Here is a 15641-nt window from a genome sequence, read left to right on the forward strand (position 1 = left end):
TTCAGTCCCAAACGGGGCATTTATTTGTGGGCACCTGGGTATCTTAAGATGCAGCTATGTTTTCCACAGGCTGAACGAATGTAAACTCACCAAGAAAAGCTTTGAGGCACTGGCTTCTGTTCTCAAATCAAACTCATGCTGTCTGAGAGTGCTGGACATGAGTGGCAATAAACTCCAGGATTCAGGAGTGAAGCTGCTCTCTGCTGGACTGGAGGATCCACACTGTAAACTGGAGACATTGAAGTGAGTGACTTTGTATTGAAAGAATTTTATTCCTCTGTTTTAATTCCCAATTAAAATTAAACACTCTGTCAATTCATAAGAATTTGTAAGACCCTTATTTTATAGGAATGGACAGATCCCGGTCTTAAAGTCAAATAGCAGCCTTTATTCAAGAGAGTACTCCCGCAATACAGGTTACCACAGGTTATAAACTGAAAATGACATCATTAGTTCCAATACCACCCCGCGCCATCTCCGTTCCAGTACAAAGGCTGTATCTCGAGCCTTCCCACATCCGTCTCCCTACCAATTTAATATAATTTACGAGTCAAGGTTTTCTCGTGTAGATAAGCATTCTAGCCAGTCTGATTCATTTGTACCAAGGAACAGATAGTCATTGTTCTAAACTCTTGACCACATTCACACATTATATTCGGTACTGGGATCAGATAAGAAAATTCATACATATACAGTAACATTTAGTATTCTGATTAGTACATCCTGATTGAAATGTATACATAATTAGTCATTATAGATAAAAATTCCCTTAACACTTTGTGACTGTCTCCACTGCAAAGTGAAGTGGATGTTGTAAATATGAAGATGTACATTCTTCATGTTGTAAATGTAGTTATAGATGTGTGTGGGTTACTAAACCGCATCATCTCTCCAGGTTGAATGATTGCAACCTAACTGAGAAATCCTGTGAGGTGATGGCTTCAACTCTCAGCTCAAACACCTCAATTTTGAGAGAGCTAGACCTGGGAGGAAATGAACTCCAGGATTCAGGAGTGAGATTCATCTGTGCTGGACTTGAGAATCCACAATGTAAATTGGAGACACTGAGGTAAGGCTAACCCTCACGGAGTTTAACTTACATTTCACTGGTCCTGGATTTAATCCAAGGCAGTGCACTGGACAGCTGACAATGTGACTTTCAAAGCCCATTTATGTTCGATCGACATGCGCTACATTTAGAGTGAATGCGATTTCCACAAACATTGGGATAATGTCAGCATTGTCGGCTGTCCAGTCTCTGCTCAAAACGTGGATTAAATTCCAACCTTTGTCTCTGATGCCATAATTGGGACTTGGTCTCTGATGTCATAATTGGGACTTGGTCTCTGATGTCATAATCAATGACAATTTGTCAGTTTTTTATCATTAATTGTATCATCTTTAGATGCTAAACTGTCATTTTCTGTAATATTTTATACTGTGTAACTTTTCTGCCTCACTTTCCACAGGCTGTCAGGCTGCAGCATCACAGAGGAAGGCTGTGCTTCTCTTGCTTCAGCTCTGAGGTCAAACCCCTCCCACCTGAAGGAGCTGGACCTGAGTGGAAATACTCCAGGAGTCTCTGGAGTAAAGCTGCTCTCTTCTGTACAAGAGGATCCCCGCTATACTGGAGACACTGCGGTGAGTGTTTTTAAGATCACAGTTTTATGAACACAGTAATATAGTGAACAATTAGCCATTAGCCATTGTAGACATCCAGACACCCGGATCATATTCATTTGTGCAAACTGTAGCGAAACATTTTTCAACACATGCTAGTTTCTTATTGGATAAGTTCAGGTAGTTCCTGCCCGTTTTGTTCCGTGTTCTTCTCTTTGATGTCTAGTGAATATGACCCCTATATGTCTATGCTGCTGAGTGAGGACTTAGATCCACTTCCCTTCTTTCCTTCCCAGGTTAAATGATTGACAGCTCACAGATTCAGTGAAGGAATGGCCTCAACTCAAAATCCTTGGTTGTGGGAGTGCGCTGCAGTTAAATGCTTCTGGGACAGTTACAAAATAAATTTCAAAGTGCGTGAATGTAAATATTCAATGCTTCGAATCAACAATGATAGCTCCTTTTTAATCGCTCAATCAATCAGAGAGCCCTGGAGAAGTGGTGCCAGGAAAATACCTCTCCCTCAACAAATACATCACTGGGGACACACTGCCTGCCCTCCAGGACAACTACAGCACCCAGTGTCACATGTTCTCAACAACCTTATTGTCTTCCTAGTAACTCTGTTGTACATCTTACCAGACTGATAGCTTTATTTCAGTGTATTTGATGTCTGGATTGTCATGTGAGTTGTACTAATTGCTTGGATTTTTATTGTAGCATCCTTGGGTTTTTGAAAAGCATGTTACAAATATATATATATTTTTTATTATAGTAATGTAGAATTATTCAAATTGTATGTAACCCTGTTTTAATCTTTGATATACTGTATATTCAAAATGAATAATACAAATGAATAATAGTCCAATTAATTTAATATAAGTAGTATTTAATTTTAACAGTAAAATGAATAATAGTAGTTAGTTATTCCTATTGCCGTGTATGACTTGGGGCGCTATTCAATCTGTATAACTGAAGCGGCACACTAGATGGTGGAACATTGCTGCAGGGACTTCCATTCAGCCACAAGAACATTAGTGAGGTTCGGCACTGATGTTGGGTGATTAGGCCTGGCTCGCAGTCGGTGTTCCAATTCATCTCAAAGGTGTTCGATGGGGTTGAGGTCAGGGCTCTGTGCAGGCCAGTCAAGATTTTTCACACCGATCTCGACAAACCAACTCTGACCTTGCGGGAGGTCCAGAGAAACTGCATTACGCCAGTGGCCACTTTAGGTTTATAATGGGCTGCCGAATAGCAGTGTGGTGTTGTAGCGAATTTGGAGAGCAGCTTGACATGGGACACATACACACACACAGCCTCCGGTCTCCAGGATCCTAAGATCATGTGTTTTAATAGCTGTGCTCATATAGCCTACTGGCCTATAGTCGTTAGAAGGATAGTTGCCATATGGGGGAAATAAATACTACTCTTAGTAAAGCACCATGGATAAGGTCATTAATAGTTGCTATTATGCACAGAAGTTTTGTCCTAAACTACTCAGCAGAACGTTGTAGTGAAATTGGGACAGCAGACTGACAGGGACTCAACCCCAGTTCTCTTCACATTCAGAGACGAGAATGATTTTTGTTTGTGCTCATACCGCACTTTGGCCGTTAGAAGAGTGTATGATAGTATGAAATTGCCAGGGGGAAACTTGGGATGTGTGTGTGTGAGTTTTTAGATCAGTTGATTGATAAACGTGAGTGTGCAGTGACGCCTGTTCAAACAAGTGTGTTAGATCGTTAGATTGATGGCCATTTGTTTTGTTTTTCCCCTACTTTTCACCACCCACACACACACCTGCATACACACACACACACACACCTGCATACACACACACCTGCATACACACACAGCCTGTCCGTCTCTACCTAATACTGTATGTAACCATGGGTTCTCCTTCTGAAAATAATCGGTGGTACAACCTCTTCCTGGTCCTAATATTTATAATATGATGGTTATTATGTGGTAAAAGAGCAAGGATTTCCTTGTTACTGAAGCCAATTCTGAAGTATAGTTTCACCAGATCATCTAACTCAGGTATTCCAACAGTGGCGCAGACACAGCAACAGGCAACAAGGTAGACATGCAATTAACAAAATCCCCTATTTTAATCATTAAATATAACTGCAACTTTATTCTCAAAATTTTATTTTATTTATTAAATTGAGAGTTTATTGATGCAGTGGCTTAGACCGCTGTGCCACTCGGGAGACCACTATTGTGGTGGTTCATTTCTTTACTATCAAATGAGGAGAGACAAACTTATCACACAAGTCAGAGTTATACTTAAACTAAATCTTTATTCACTTATTAATAAGGAAAGCATGTCACACCACACACAAGTTAATGATGTGAGTGCTTAGCAATAACGATTGCTGGTCAACAAACCACAAACCTCTAGACAAACGATACAAATAACTTTTATAGCAAATATACACCCCCTTAGTCTACATGACAAACAACAGATGTGTGGAATGGGTCACAAGGTTAGGATTCGTATGAAAGATATATATTTTTTAAATTAAAGCCATCCTAGTCATAGACTGCGCTCTCTGCTACTGCACAGCTAGTACTACCAGAGCACCAAGTCTAGGTTCAAAAGGCTTCTTAACAACTTCTACCCCCAGGCCATAAGACTCCTGAACAGCTAATCAAATGGCTACCCGGACTATTTGCATTGCCCCCCTTTTACGATGCTGCTACTCTCTGTTTATTATCTATATTACCTCAATTACCTCACCCCGCACATTGATTGACTCTGTACCCTGTATATAGTATAGTAACCCTGTATATAGCCTGACTACTGTTATTTTACTGCTGCTCATTCCTTATTTGTAACTTTATTTCTTATTTTTTACTTACTAATTTCTTTCCTTAACACACATTTTTCTTACAACTGCATTGTTAGTTAAGGGCTTGTAAGCATTTCACTGTAAGGTCTACACCTGTTGTATTCGGCACGTGTGACAAATAACGATTTGATTTGAATGTGTCGGAGGAAACACCGTACAGCTCAGTGACCGAAGTCAGCGTTCATGCGCCTGGCCGTCACAAATTGTCAGTAGAGCGCGATGGGACAAGGACATCCCAGCAGGCCAAACCCTTCCCTAACCCGGACGATGCTGTGCCAATTGTGCGCCGTCTCATTGGTCTACAACCGGATCGAACCCGGATCTGTAGTCACTCCTCTAGCACTGCGATGCAGTGGCTTAGACCTCTGCGCCACTCGGGAGATTAGCATATTTTGTTTTGTCGACATTTGGAAGGTTTACCAACAAATTTGCTGTTTCCATCTGGCCTGTCATGACATTTTTTATCCAAAATGTACTTTGCACACATAAAAAGGTTGGATGGAAACCTGGTTAATTTAGTTATAGATTTGTGTGGATTACTTATTTGCATCATCCCCCTCCAGGTTGAATGAATGCTGGCTTCAACTCTCAGCTCAATGTAACGGGATTCTTCTGTCGAAGGAGAGGAGGACCAAAATGCAGCGTGGTTGAAATTCATGTTTGTTTTTAATAAGAAAACTATACATGAATAAACTACAAAAACAACAAACGTGTAAACCCAAACCAGTCCCGTGTGGCACTGACACAGGAGACAATCACCCACAAAACCCAACACCAAACAGGCTACCTAAATATGGTTCCCAATCAGAGACAATGACTAACACCTGCCTCTGATTGAGAACCATATCAGGCCAAACACAGAAACAGACAAACTAGACACACAACATAGAATGCCCACTCAGATCACACCCTGAACAAACAAAACATAGAAACATACAAAGAAAACTATGGTCAGGGTGTGACACTCAAGTTTGAGAGAGCTTGACCTGGGAGAAAAGAAACTCCAGGATTCAGGAGTGAGATTCATCTGTGCTGGACTTGAGAATCCACAGTGTAAATTGGAGACACTGAGGTAAGGCAACCCTCATGGAGTTTAACTTACATTTCACTGGTCCTGGATTTTATCCAAGGCAGTGCACTGGACAACTGACAGTGTGACTTTCAAAGGTAATGCTTGAGTCGAGATGCGCTACATTTAGATTGAATGAGATTTCCACAAACAATGGAAACATATTGTCAGCATTGTCAGCTTTCCAGTGCACTGCTGATTCAATTCCTGCCTTGGTCTCTGATGTCATAATAGGGCCTTGGTCTCTGATGTCATAATAGGGCCTTGGTCTCTGATGTCATAATAGGGCCTTGGTCTCTGATGTCATAATAGGGCCTTGGTCTCTAATATCATAATAGGGCCTTGGTCTCTAATATCATAATAGGGCCTTGGTCTCTGATGTCATAATAGGGCCTTGGTCTCTAATATCATAATAGGGCCTTGGTCTCTGATGTCATAATAGGGCCTTGGTCTCTGATGTCATAATAGGGCCTTGGTCTCTAATATCATAATAGGGCCTTGGTCTCTAATATCATAATAGGGCCTTGGTCTCTGATGTCATAATAGGGCCTTGGTCTCTGATGTCATAATAGGGCCTTGGTCTCTAATATCATAATAGGGCCTTGGTCTCTAATGTCATAATAGGGCCTTGGTCTCTGATGTCATAATAGGGCCTTGGTCTCTAATATCATAATAGGGCCTTGGTCTCTGATGTCATAATAGGGCCTTGGTCCACAGGCTGTCAGGCTGCAGCATCACAGGGAAAGGCTGTGCTTCTCTGGCTTCAGCTCTGAGGTCAAACCCCTCCCACCTGAAGGAGCTGGACCTGAGTGGAAATACTCCAGGAGTCTCTGGAGTAAAGCTGCTCTCTTCTGTACAAGAGGATCCCCTCTATACACTGGAGACACTGCGGTGAGTTTTACTGATCAGGTTCATGAGCACACTGATATAGTGATCAGTAAGCCATTGTAGACATCCAGACACTGAGTCATATTCAACACATGCTAGTTTCTTATTGGATAAGTTCAGGTGGTTCCTGCCCGTTTTGTTCCGTGTTCTTCTCTTTGATGTCTAGTGAATACGACCCCTATATGTCTATGCTGCTGTATGAGGACTTAGAGCGACGACTTCGTTCCTTCCCAGGCTTCGTTATTGAAAGCTCACTAAGATACTATGGAGCACTGGCCTCAGATCCAAGTCCTTGATTTGATTAAAATGTAAATATATGTAAATGTAGTCTGATGTTGGTTGATGTGTGCTGTTTCTGTTGCGTGTCAGTGTAGTGTGTGTTCCGTTAGCTTAGTAAAAAGCCCTCCTTTTATAATGACATCATGTTATATCCATCATGTCTATACATATTGACTGTAGTTCAGTGTGTTCTGTTAGCTTAGTAAAAAATACCTCCTTTTATAAGGACAATGACAGTCTGACCTTTTCACAGAAAGACAATGAACATCTCATTGTGGGTCTTCTGGTTGGTCAGTAAAGCAGAGAGACATGCAGTCTCAGCAGCTCCTTACTGCTCTGTGTGTGTGTGTGTGTGGGGGGTACTGCATCATTCGTTGGGGACAACCTGCTTACTGTTGCCTTGTTATAAAGTGTCCTGCCTCTCACATTGTATTTTCATATGGATTTGCCAAATCTACATTTTCTGAATTTCTCATGTTTGTTAATTGTTTGTTCCAAAAGCCAAGTGAAAATGAAACTTGGTAGTAGAAGACTACAACTGGGTATTTCAGCCTGGTTCTTATTCCTTCACAGAATCACTGATTTGACATAATTGGACAAAAAGGCTCCATTCACTTCTACAATCAGATCCAATCAGTGATTAGGCTACTTAAATGAAGGGAGAATAGATGGCACTTTTAAAATCATTTGAATGGTGTGTGTGTGTGTACACCGGTGTACATTTCCATAGCGTAGTTCAGTAAGTGGACAATATCTTGTAATGGAGTAATGGGGGAAATGGGGAAGTAGCCTGGATATGCCTGCCTAAACTTGTCCTACAAGAACTGATGTTAATTTCCGTTGCAAATGGTTTATTTTGATAGAAAGGTTAGAAAGGTTATGCCCTCTGAAAGCAGTTTTAATGTTGATGGTTGGCAGTAACTTGAGTCTTTGTGCTGCCAAATGTTTTCATGGGTGTTGTCCTATAGCAGTAGTGCTTAGTGAACAGTTTGGGAAGCACCTTCCCCTCCCCCCGTCTTGGACGGTTGAAAACAATAACTGTGAGAAGTTGGAGGTTGACAGACTTGTTGAACCTGATCACCGGTGTTTTCGTGGGAAAGAGCACCTAAAAAGCGTTAACTTGAAAATGGAGTCAATTAGGGACATCAGGTGGAAATGCGCACAACAGACAAACTTCAGCCCATTGTAGTTTGGAAAATGATTTGCATTAGACAGAAGATAGGTAGACATAGCGACAGGAAGTAGGGGTGCTGCAGCAATCTATGTATGTTTTTGTACATATATTATTTTCACTAATGTAGTGGACTGGGCCTTTACTACTCCTGTATTAGGTAACCGATATAGACTTCTGTAGAACGGGCAAAACAATTATTTCAGCATCTCCACGTTGGCAACAAAGGTAGTTGTATAATTACGAACAGTGTCTTGCATGATTCAGTAGTTGGAATTGTAAGAGTTGTTGTCCTGTCCCTTCCTCTGTGATGTCATTCTAATGGAATCCAGAAAGAACAAAACCCTGTTCTCTAATCACAGGCCTATTCAGGAAGTTAATTTCCTTGGAAAGAGAACTGCTCTGTGCTTGTTCCTAAGATCTGTGGTTCGTCAGTGTAAGTTGAGAGGGGTGTATCTTGGCTATAAAAGATCTTTGTCATTTTCTGGTGGTACTTCTCAACGGTTCATTAGAAATAGGGAATTGTTGAAAGTGAAATGCTATTGCAAAGCTTATTATTATTAAAGATGTAGTTTAAGTATTACTCTGACTGGTGTGTAGTTTGTAACGCTCCTCATTTGGTAAAGCTGAAATATGCCACCACAGATCAGACAGTGACAGGGGTCTCAGCAGTGTCAGGCAGCCAGGGAAGACTAGTTGGTGACAAAGGTGAGGTGAATTAGTGCAGATACAATACTTTGTTCTCTCTGTGCAGCAAACACTGGACAAGCCAGATTATATTTTAAGGCAGTCTGACAAACCTCAAGTTGATTTCCATCGTTAATCAAGTGTTGATAAAGGCTTTTCCCGATGACACAAATAAATTCATTAAAAATCCTACAATGTGATTTTCTGGATTATTTTTCTCATTTTGTCTGTCATAGTTGAAGTGTACCTATGATGAAAATTATAGGCCTCTCTCATCTTTTTAAGTGGGAGAACTTGCACAATTGGTGGCTGACTAAATACTTTTTTGCCCCACTGTATGTGAATGCCCAGTTAGGTTCATATCATCTCAGACATAAGTTAGTGCAGTTTAAGACCATCCATAGAATGTACTATATGCCAGTGTAATTCCTCTGCTGGAGGTGTAAAACACGAAAGGAGACATATCTGCATATGTTATGGTCTTGTGAAGGCTGGATGAATTCTGGCAAAGAGTATGTTCTTTATCTCAGCATGTCTACAGATTCTCCCTTATCCCTGATTTTGTTTGCTTGGAAATGTTGATACTGGAGACCGTTATCAGAAGAGACTGTGTAACCTAGCATTTTATAGCGGCTAAGAAATGCATTGCCATTAATTGGAAGGTTGGTTATCCTCCCACAATGTCAAGTTATGTATCACTAGATTGTATTTATTACCAGTTAAGGGTATACTGGGCAACGTTCATAAGATCTGAATGCCTTATATGGAATACAGTACGACTAAAGGGGTCTGTAGTGAAAACATGCCACATGAAGAGAAATACGTATTCAGGAAATCCCTAGCTGCTCAGTCCTGGCCCTGGGGGTCTGCTCAGTCCTGGCCCTGGGGGTCTGCTCAGTCCTGGCCCCGGGGGTCTGCTCAGTCCTGGCCCTGGGGGTCTGCTCAGTCCTGGCCCTGCGGGTCTGCTCAGTCCTGGCCCTGGGGGCCTGCTCAGTCCTGGCCCTGGGGGTCTGCCGTCCTGTGGGTTGTCACTCTGGCCTAACACACCCGAAAACCAATAATGAATGTTTCACTTAGATCCTAAAGCTGAGTGGGATGTGTTGGGTTGGGACGCTGCAGGGTGGTGGACCCCTAGGGTCAGGTCGGGGTGACCCAGCTATATTGTGTGCAAATAAAAATAGCTCTACAGTACTATTAGTCCTATGCGATTAATTATATGGAGGATTGGCTGTTTCTGTGTGTTAATGTATATTTGAGGTGTATGTGGGGTTTTTTGTTTTAGTTTTTTGTTTCCAAACCTTTCCCTTGGGAATTAAAGAAATGTAAGGTGTGAACTGGGAAGGAAATTGTTTTGGGAGAGTTGAGTTATTGACTAGACAAGTGGGGGTCAGGCGTGCAGGTGGCTCAGGCTGGCTGGTCCGTCTGGCTGGTCGGTCTGGCTGGCTGGTCGGTCTGGCTGGTCGGGCTGGCTGGTCGGTCGGGCTGGCTGGTCGGGCTGGCTGGCTGGTCGGTCTGGCTGGTCGGTCGGCTGGTCGGTCTAGCTGGTCGGTCTGGTTGGCTGGCTGGTCTGGCTGGTCGGTCTGCTGGTCGGTCTGGCTGGTCGGTCTGGCTGGTCGGTCTGGCTGGTCGGTCTGCTGGTCGGTCTGGCTGGTCGATCTGGTTGGCTGGCTGGTCTGGCTGGTCGGTCTGGTTGGTCGGTCTGGTTGGCTGGCTGGTCTGGCTGGTCGGTCTGCTGGTCGGTCTGGCTGGTCGGTCTGCTGGTCGGTCTGGCTGGTCGATCTGCTGGTCGGTCTGGCTGGTCGGTCTGGCTGGTCGGTCTGGTTGGCTGGCTGGTCTGGCTGGTCGGTCTGGCTGGTCGGTCTGGCTGGTCGGTCTGGTTGGCTGGCTGGTCTGGCTGGTCGGTCTGCTGGTCGGTCTGGCTGGTCGGTCTGCTGGTCGGTCTGGCTGGTCGATCTGCTGGTCGGTCTGGCTGGTCGGTCTGGCTGGTCGGTCTGGCTGGTCGGTCTGGCTGGTCGGTCTGGCTGGTCGGTCTGGCTGGTCGGTCTGGCTGGTCGATCTGCTGGTCGGTCTGGCTGGTCGGTCTGGCTGGTCGATCTGCTGGTCGGTCTGGCTGGTCGGTCTGGCTGGCTGGTCTGGCTGATGGCTGGTATCTGATAGAGGATTTGTTGTTGTTGTATATCTGTAAGAGTTGTTCATTTGTTAGGCTCTTGGTTAAAGGTGCAACACAATATGTATTATTGAACCTTTGTTCAGTCAGTCTTTTAAACATATGTAATAATGATCTCTTACTTATTAGCTTGATGACTTTTTGTTCTAAATAGAGACAGCATATTGGATTTTGTAAAAATGCAGGAAATTAGTTTTAGATGGCCAAAAAAATTGGGCATCCTCCCCCAGACCCTCACCAGGTTATGTCCCCACCACTTCTAAAACAAAAGTGGCACCCCTGGAATCTGCTATGTAAATTGGAGACACTGAGGTAAGTTTAACTTACATTTCACTCGGGCTGGGATTCAAAACTGATATATTTTCTGGAATATTCTCTCCTTAGGTTTCCTCAGGCTATCAGCATCAAAGTCGTTGCTCCATGTTTTGCTTTGTTGTCCTATAATGAAATCATAAACAAAGATAAATGCTTATTTGCAGAATGCTTCTGCCAAATGACAGTTGGATGTTGAAAGACTCTTGTTGACAAAGAAGCTCCACCTCCTTATATAACAGGGTCTACAAGGAGTCAAAATGAGTCTCTCTGGTGAGAAATAGGAGAAAAGCACTCCCTCTAGAATGAGTCTCTCTGGTGAGAAATAGGAGAAAAGCACTCCCTCTAGAATGAGTCTCTCTGGGGAGAAAGAAGAGAGGGGAGGCACTCCTTCTAGTATCTGTAAAAAGACTGAAGAAGAAGTCATTGCTTCTGGAGTGAGTTTGTCAGGGAGTGAGGGAGCGTTGTCCCCTAAAAGGAGTTTTCCTACAGAACAGGACACTAATAGTGAACTTAAGAGGTAAGATCATCAAATAGGTGTGAAGGAGTTGAGAGTTTGTAACAACTATCTAACAAGTCAGTATTGTTATGATTTGTCTTTATTTCATACAATAGATCAAGTGAATCAGACATTTTGTTGGAGACACATGTAATATCTAACTAACCTGTAACTAGTTGTTATGAGCATTTAGACTGATGACAAATATAAGTAACCATAACAAGGACAGTTACAAGAATCTGAGATGTGTTCAAACTCTCCTACTCACTTAGAGAAAAGGTGCTCTTCAGCTGTCCCCATAGGAGAACCCTTTGTGATTCCAGGTAGAACATTTTGGGGTTCCATGCAGAACCCTTTCCACAGAGGTTCTACAATGAACCCAAAAGTGTTCTACCTGTAACCAAAATCGGTTAGAGGGTTCTTCAAAGGGTTCTCCTATGGGGACAGCCGAAGAACCCTTTTGGAGTGTATGTTGTAAACTCACATCCTGCTTTACACAGGATCAAGACACACAGACCAGTCTCACCTGTACCTAGCTGTGTCTCCATGAAGAGTGACAGGTCTATGCTACCTCCTATTCACTTCAGGGAGGGAGACTTTTCCACTGAACAAAGGTGAGACCTTGTGCTTCCGATATATTATGCTTTTTCTGGTTTCTTCTGTGGGGGTTCTGAGGGAAGGTTAATTATTTCTGCTCCTGTGGCTTTTAACAGGATCAAGACAGACCGACTAGTCTCACCTGTACCTGGCTGTGTCTCAATGAAGAGTGACAAGTCATTGGGACTAAATATTCTCTTCAGTGATGGAGAATTATCCACTGGGCAAAGGTGAGACCTGAGAAATAACATGGTGTTTGATGATGGCTTTTCCTTTTATTTACCATCTTCTGTATAGATGAAGACTGATGTTATTGCTCTCTGTGCTCATTTCTACCCAGCAGTATCTCTGAGGAGAATGACCAGTCAATGGATCACCAACCCAGAGTCCCTACTGATGACAGAGTGTGAGTGATCGCAGTTTGCACTGCATCCTACCTGTTTTCTAGTTTATTTCACCATAAATGTCTGATGACATCTAGTACCTTTACTCTGTGCATTTCCAGATAATAGCCTCCAGTTCATCATTCAGAATGCCTCATTTAGCTTCTTATAGGATTTTAAATGTCTACAGGACATCATTCAGTCTGACTTTATACTAGAAATGTAAATAAAATAATAATATGATGACTATAATAGTGAGACTGGACCCAATGTTAAGTGTAACTATCAGGAGTGCAGAGTGCATTGTCTCTCAGTAATTGCACCATATTTTGTGGCTTAATTTTCACTTAGCCGAGCTAACTGTAGGATGTCAAACCATGTACTGTTTCATCATTAATCACATTCAGGTTAGAGTTCATATTTTATATTTTTTTACCCAAACAAATATAATTAAATTCAACAATGAACATCTTTTTTTCCACACATAGGTACAACACTGTTTCCACTAAGACAGAAATGAAATCCTACTTGAAGAATAGGGCATATTCTTTATTTGAAGGCATTGAGGATCAAGCCAAAAAAACACCTCTTAACAACATCTACACAGAGCTCTACATCACACAAGGTGGAAGTGGAGAGGTTAATTATGAACATGAGGTAAGACAGATTGAGACAGCATGCAGGTTTCCAGTAGAACAAGAGACATCAATCCAACTCAATGACATCTTCAAACCCTTACCTGGACAAGACAAGCCTATCAGAACAGTGCTGACAAAGGGAGTTGCTGGCATTGGAAAAACAGTGTCTGTGCTGAAGTTCATGTTGGACTGGACTGAAGGAAAAGCAAATCAAGACATCCAGATCATCTTCCCACTTCCTTTTCGGGATCTGAACTTGATGAGAGATAAAAATCTAAGTCTGATAGAACTACTTCATCACTCCTTTAAAGAAACAAAAGTATCAGAAATCTCAGAAAACAAAAATATTGTGATTGTTTTTGATGGTCTGGATGAATGTCGCCTTCCTCTGGACTTCCAGAATAATAAGATCTGCTGTGATGTCACAGAGTCAACTTCAGTGGAAGTTCTGCTGACAAACCTCATCAAAGGGAATCTGCTTCCCTCTGCTCACATTTGGATAACATCTCGACCGACAGCAGCCAATCAGATCCCTCCTGAGTGTGTTGACCAGGTGACAGAGGTACGAGGGTTCAATGACCTACAGAAGGAGGAATACTTCAGGAAGAGAATCGGTGAGGAGGACCTGGCCAGCAGAATCATCTCACACATAAAGACATCAAGGAGCCTCCACATCATGTGCTACATTCCAGTGTTCTGTTGGATTTCAGCCACTGTCCTAGAGAGACTATTAACTGAAACAGAGAGTCGAGAGATCCCCAAGAATCTGACTCAAATGTACGCTCACCTCATGATCTTCCAGTCAAAACTGAGGAGTCAGAAATATCCTGTAAAGCCTTCCAACGATTTTTACTGGGATAAAGAGATGATTTTGTCACTGGGAAAATTGGCTTTTCAACAGCTAGAAAAAGGTCATCTGATATTCTATGAGGACGACCTGAGAGAGTGTGGCATTGACATCAAGGATGCGTCTGTGTACTCTGGAGTGTGCACTCAGATCTTCAGAAAAGAGTCTGGGCTTAACCAAATGAAGGTGTACTGCTTTGTACATCTGAGTATCCAGGAGTTTCTGGCTGCACTATATGTGTTCCTCGTGTTCACTAACGACAACAACAATCTGATGGCTAAAGAGAGATCCCTCCGCAAAAACAAACTATACCAAGATGCAGTGAACAAGGCCTTGCAGTTTGAAAATGGCCAGCTGGACCTTTTCCTCCGCTTCCTTCTAGGCCTTTCACTGCAGTCCAATCAGCATCTCCTAAAAGGCCTACTGACACAGACAGGAAGCAGATCACAGAGCAACAAGAAAACAGTCAAGTACATCAAGGAGAAGATCAGGAAGAACCTCCCTCTGGAGAGGTGTATCAATCTGTTCCACTGTCTGAATGAACTGAATGATCATTCTCTAGTGGAAGAGATCCAAAGCTACCTGAGATCAGGAAGTCTCTCAAAATCTAAACTCTCATCTGGACAGTGGTCAGCTCTGGTCTTCATGTTGCTGACCTCCGAGAAGCTGGATGTGTTTGACCTGAAGAAATACATCAGATCAGATGCGGCTCTTCTCAAACTTCTCCCAGTTGTCAGATCCTCTAGAACAGCCCTGTGAGTGCTTAGTCAAATTACATTCCAGACAGCATGCTAATGTAACATAATAATGAACATCCGTTTGCATTACCATTTAGGCTGACAACTCAGTCCTTAAGGGGAGATTCTTTTGTTGTCACCTGTGTTTCTTGAGATGCAACTTTTTTTCCACAGTCTGAACGAATGTAAACTTACCAAGAAAAGCTGTGATGCAATAGCTTCTGTTCTCAAATCAAACTCATGCTGTCTGAGAGTGCTGGACATGAGTGGCAATAAACTCCAGGATTCAGGAGTGAAGCTGCTCTCTGCTGGACTGGAGGATCCACACTGTAAACTGGAGACATTGAAGTGAGTGACTTTGTGACTGTCTCCACTGCAAAGTGAAGTGGATGTTGTAAATATGAAGATGTACATTCTTCATGTTGTAAATGTAGTTATAGATTTGTGTGGGTTACTAAGCCGCATCATCTCTCCAGGTTGAATGATTGCAACCTAACTGAGAAATCCTGTGAGGTGATGGCTTCAACTCTCAGTTCAAACACCTCAAGTTTGAGAGAGCTAGACCTGGGAGGAAATGAACTCCAGGATTCAGGAGTGAGATTCATCTGTGCTGGACTTGAGAATCCACAAAGTAAATTGGAGACACTGAGGTAAAACTTTCCCTCATCATATCAAATCTAATTGTATTGGTCGCATACACATATTTATCAGATGTTATTGCGGGTGTAGCGAAAGTCTTGTGTTCCTAGCTCCAACTTAGTTACGTTTATGCATTTTGAAAAACAAGCACACAAAGCACTTGAAAAAGCCATACATGCTTGAGTAAAATCATGGAGGATAACACACAATACACTTGCAGTCTGGGACTTATTTCCATTGTTAAATCATGGAG

General features: G+C 42.6%; 1 protein-coding gene across 1 annotated transcript in view; it reads left to right on the forward strand.

Annotated features, from left to right (window-relative positions):
• The window catches only part of LOC115126203 (uncharacterized), a 29925-nt gene extending 14506 nt beyond the window's left edge, over positions 1-15419 (forward strand). The window contains exons 7-19 of the mRNA XM_065014817.1: positions 70-243; positions 896-1069; positions 1470-1641; positions 6262-6435; positions 8509-8590; positions 9444-9589; positions 11378-11568; positions 12048-12161; positions 12261-12374; positions 12485-12550; positions 13016-14767; positions 14924-15097; positions 15226-15419. Coding sequence (XP_064870889.1) covers positions 70-243; positions 896-1069; positions 1470-1641; positions 6262-6435; positions 8509-8590; positions 9444-9589; positions 11378-11568; positions 12048-12161; positions 12261-12374; positions 12485-12550; positions 13016-14767; positions 14924-15097; positions 15226-15403 — 3511 coding nt within the window. The 3' untranslated portion in view covers positions 15404-15419. The remainder of the gene's footprint in view (positions 1-69; positions 244-895; positions 1070-1469; positions 1642-6261; positions 6436-8508; positions 8591-9443; positions 9590-11377; positions 11569-12047; positions 12162-12260; positions 12375-12484; positions 12551-13015; positions 14768-14923; positions 15098-15225) is intronic.
• The last annotated feature ends 222 nt before the right edge of the window (positions 15420-15641 follow it).

The sequence above is a fragment of the Oncorhynchus nerka genome, unplaced genomic scaffold, assembly GCF_034236695.1.
Source record: "Oncorhynchus nerka isolate Pitt River unplaced genomic scaffold, Oner_Uvic_2.0 unplaced_scaffold_2081, whole genome shotgun sequence".
Classification (NCBI taxonomy): domain Eukaryota; kingdom Metazoa; phylum Chordata; class Actinopteri; order Salmoniformes; family Salmonidae; genus Oncorhynchus; species Oncorhynchus nerka.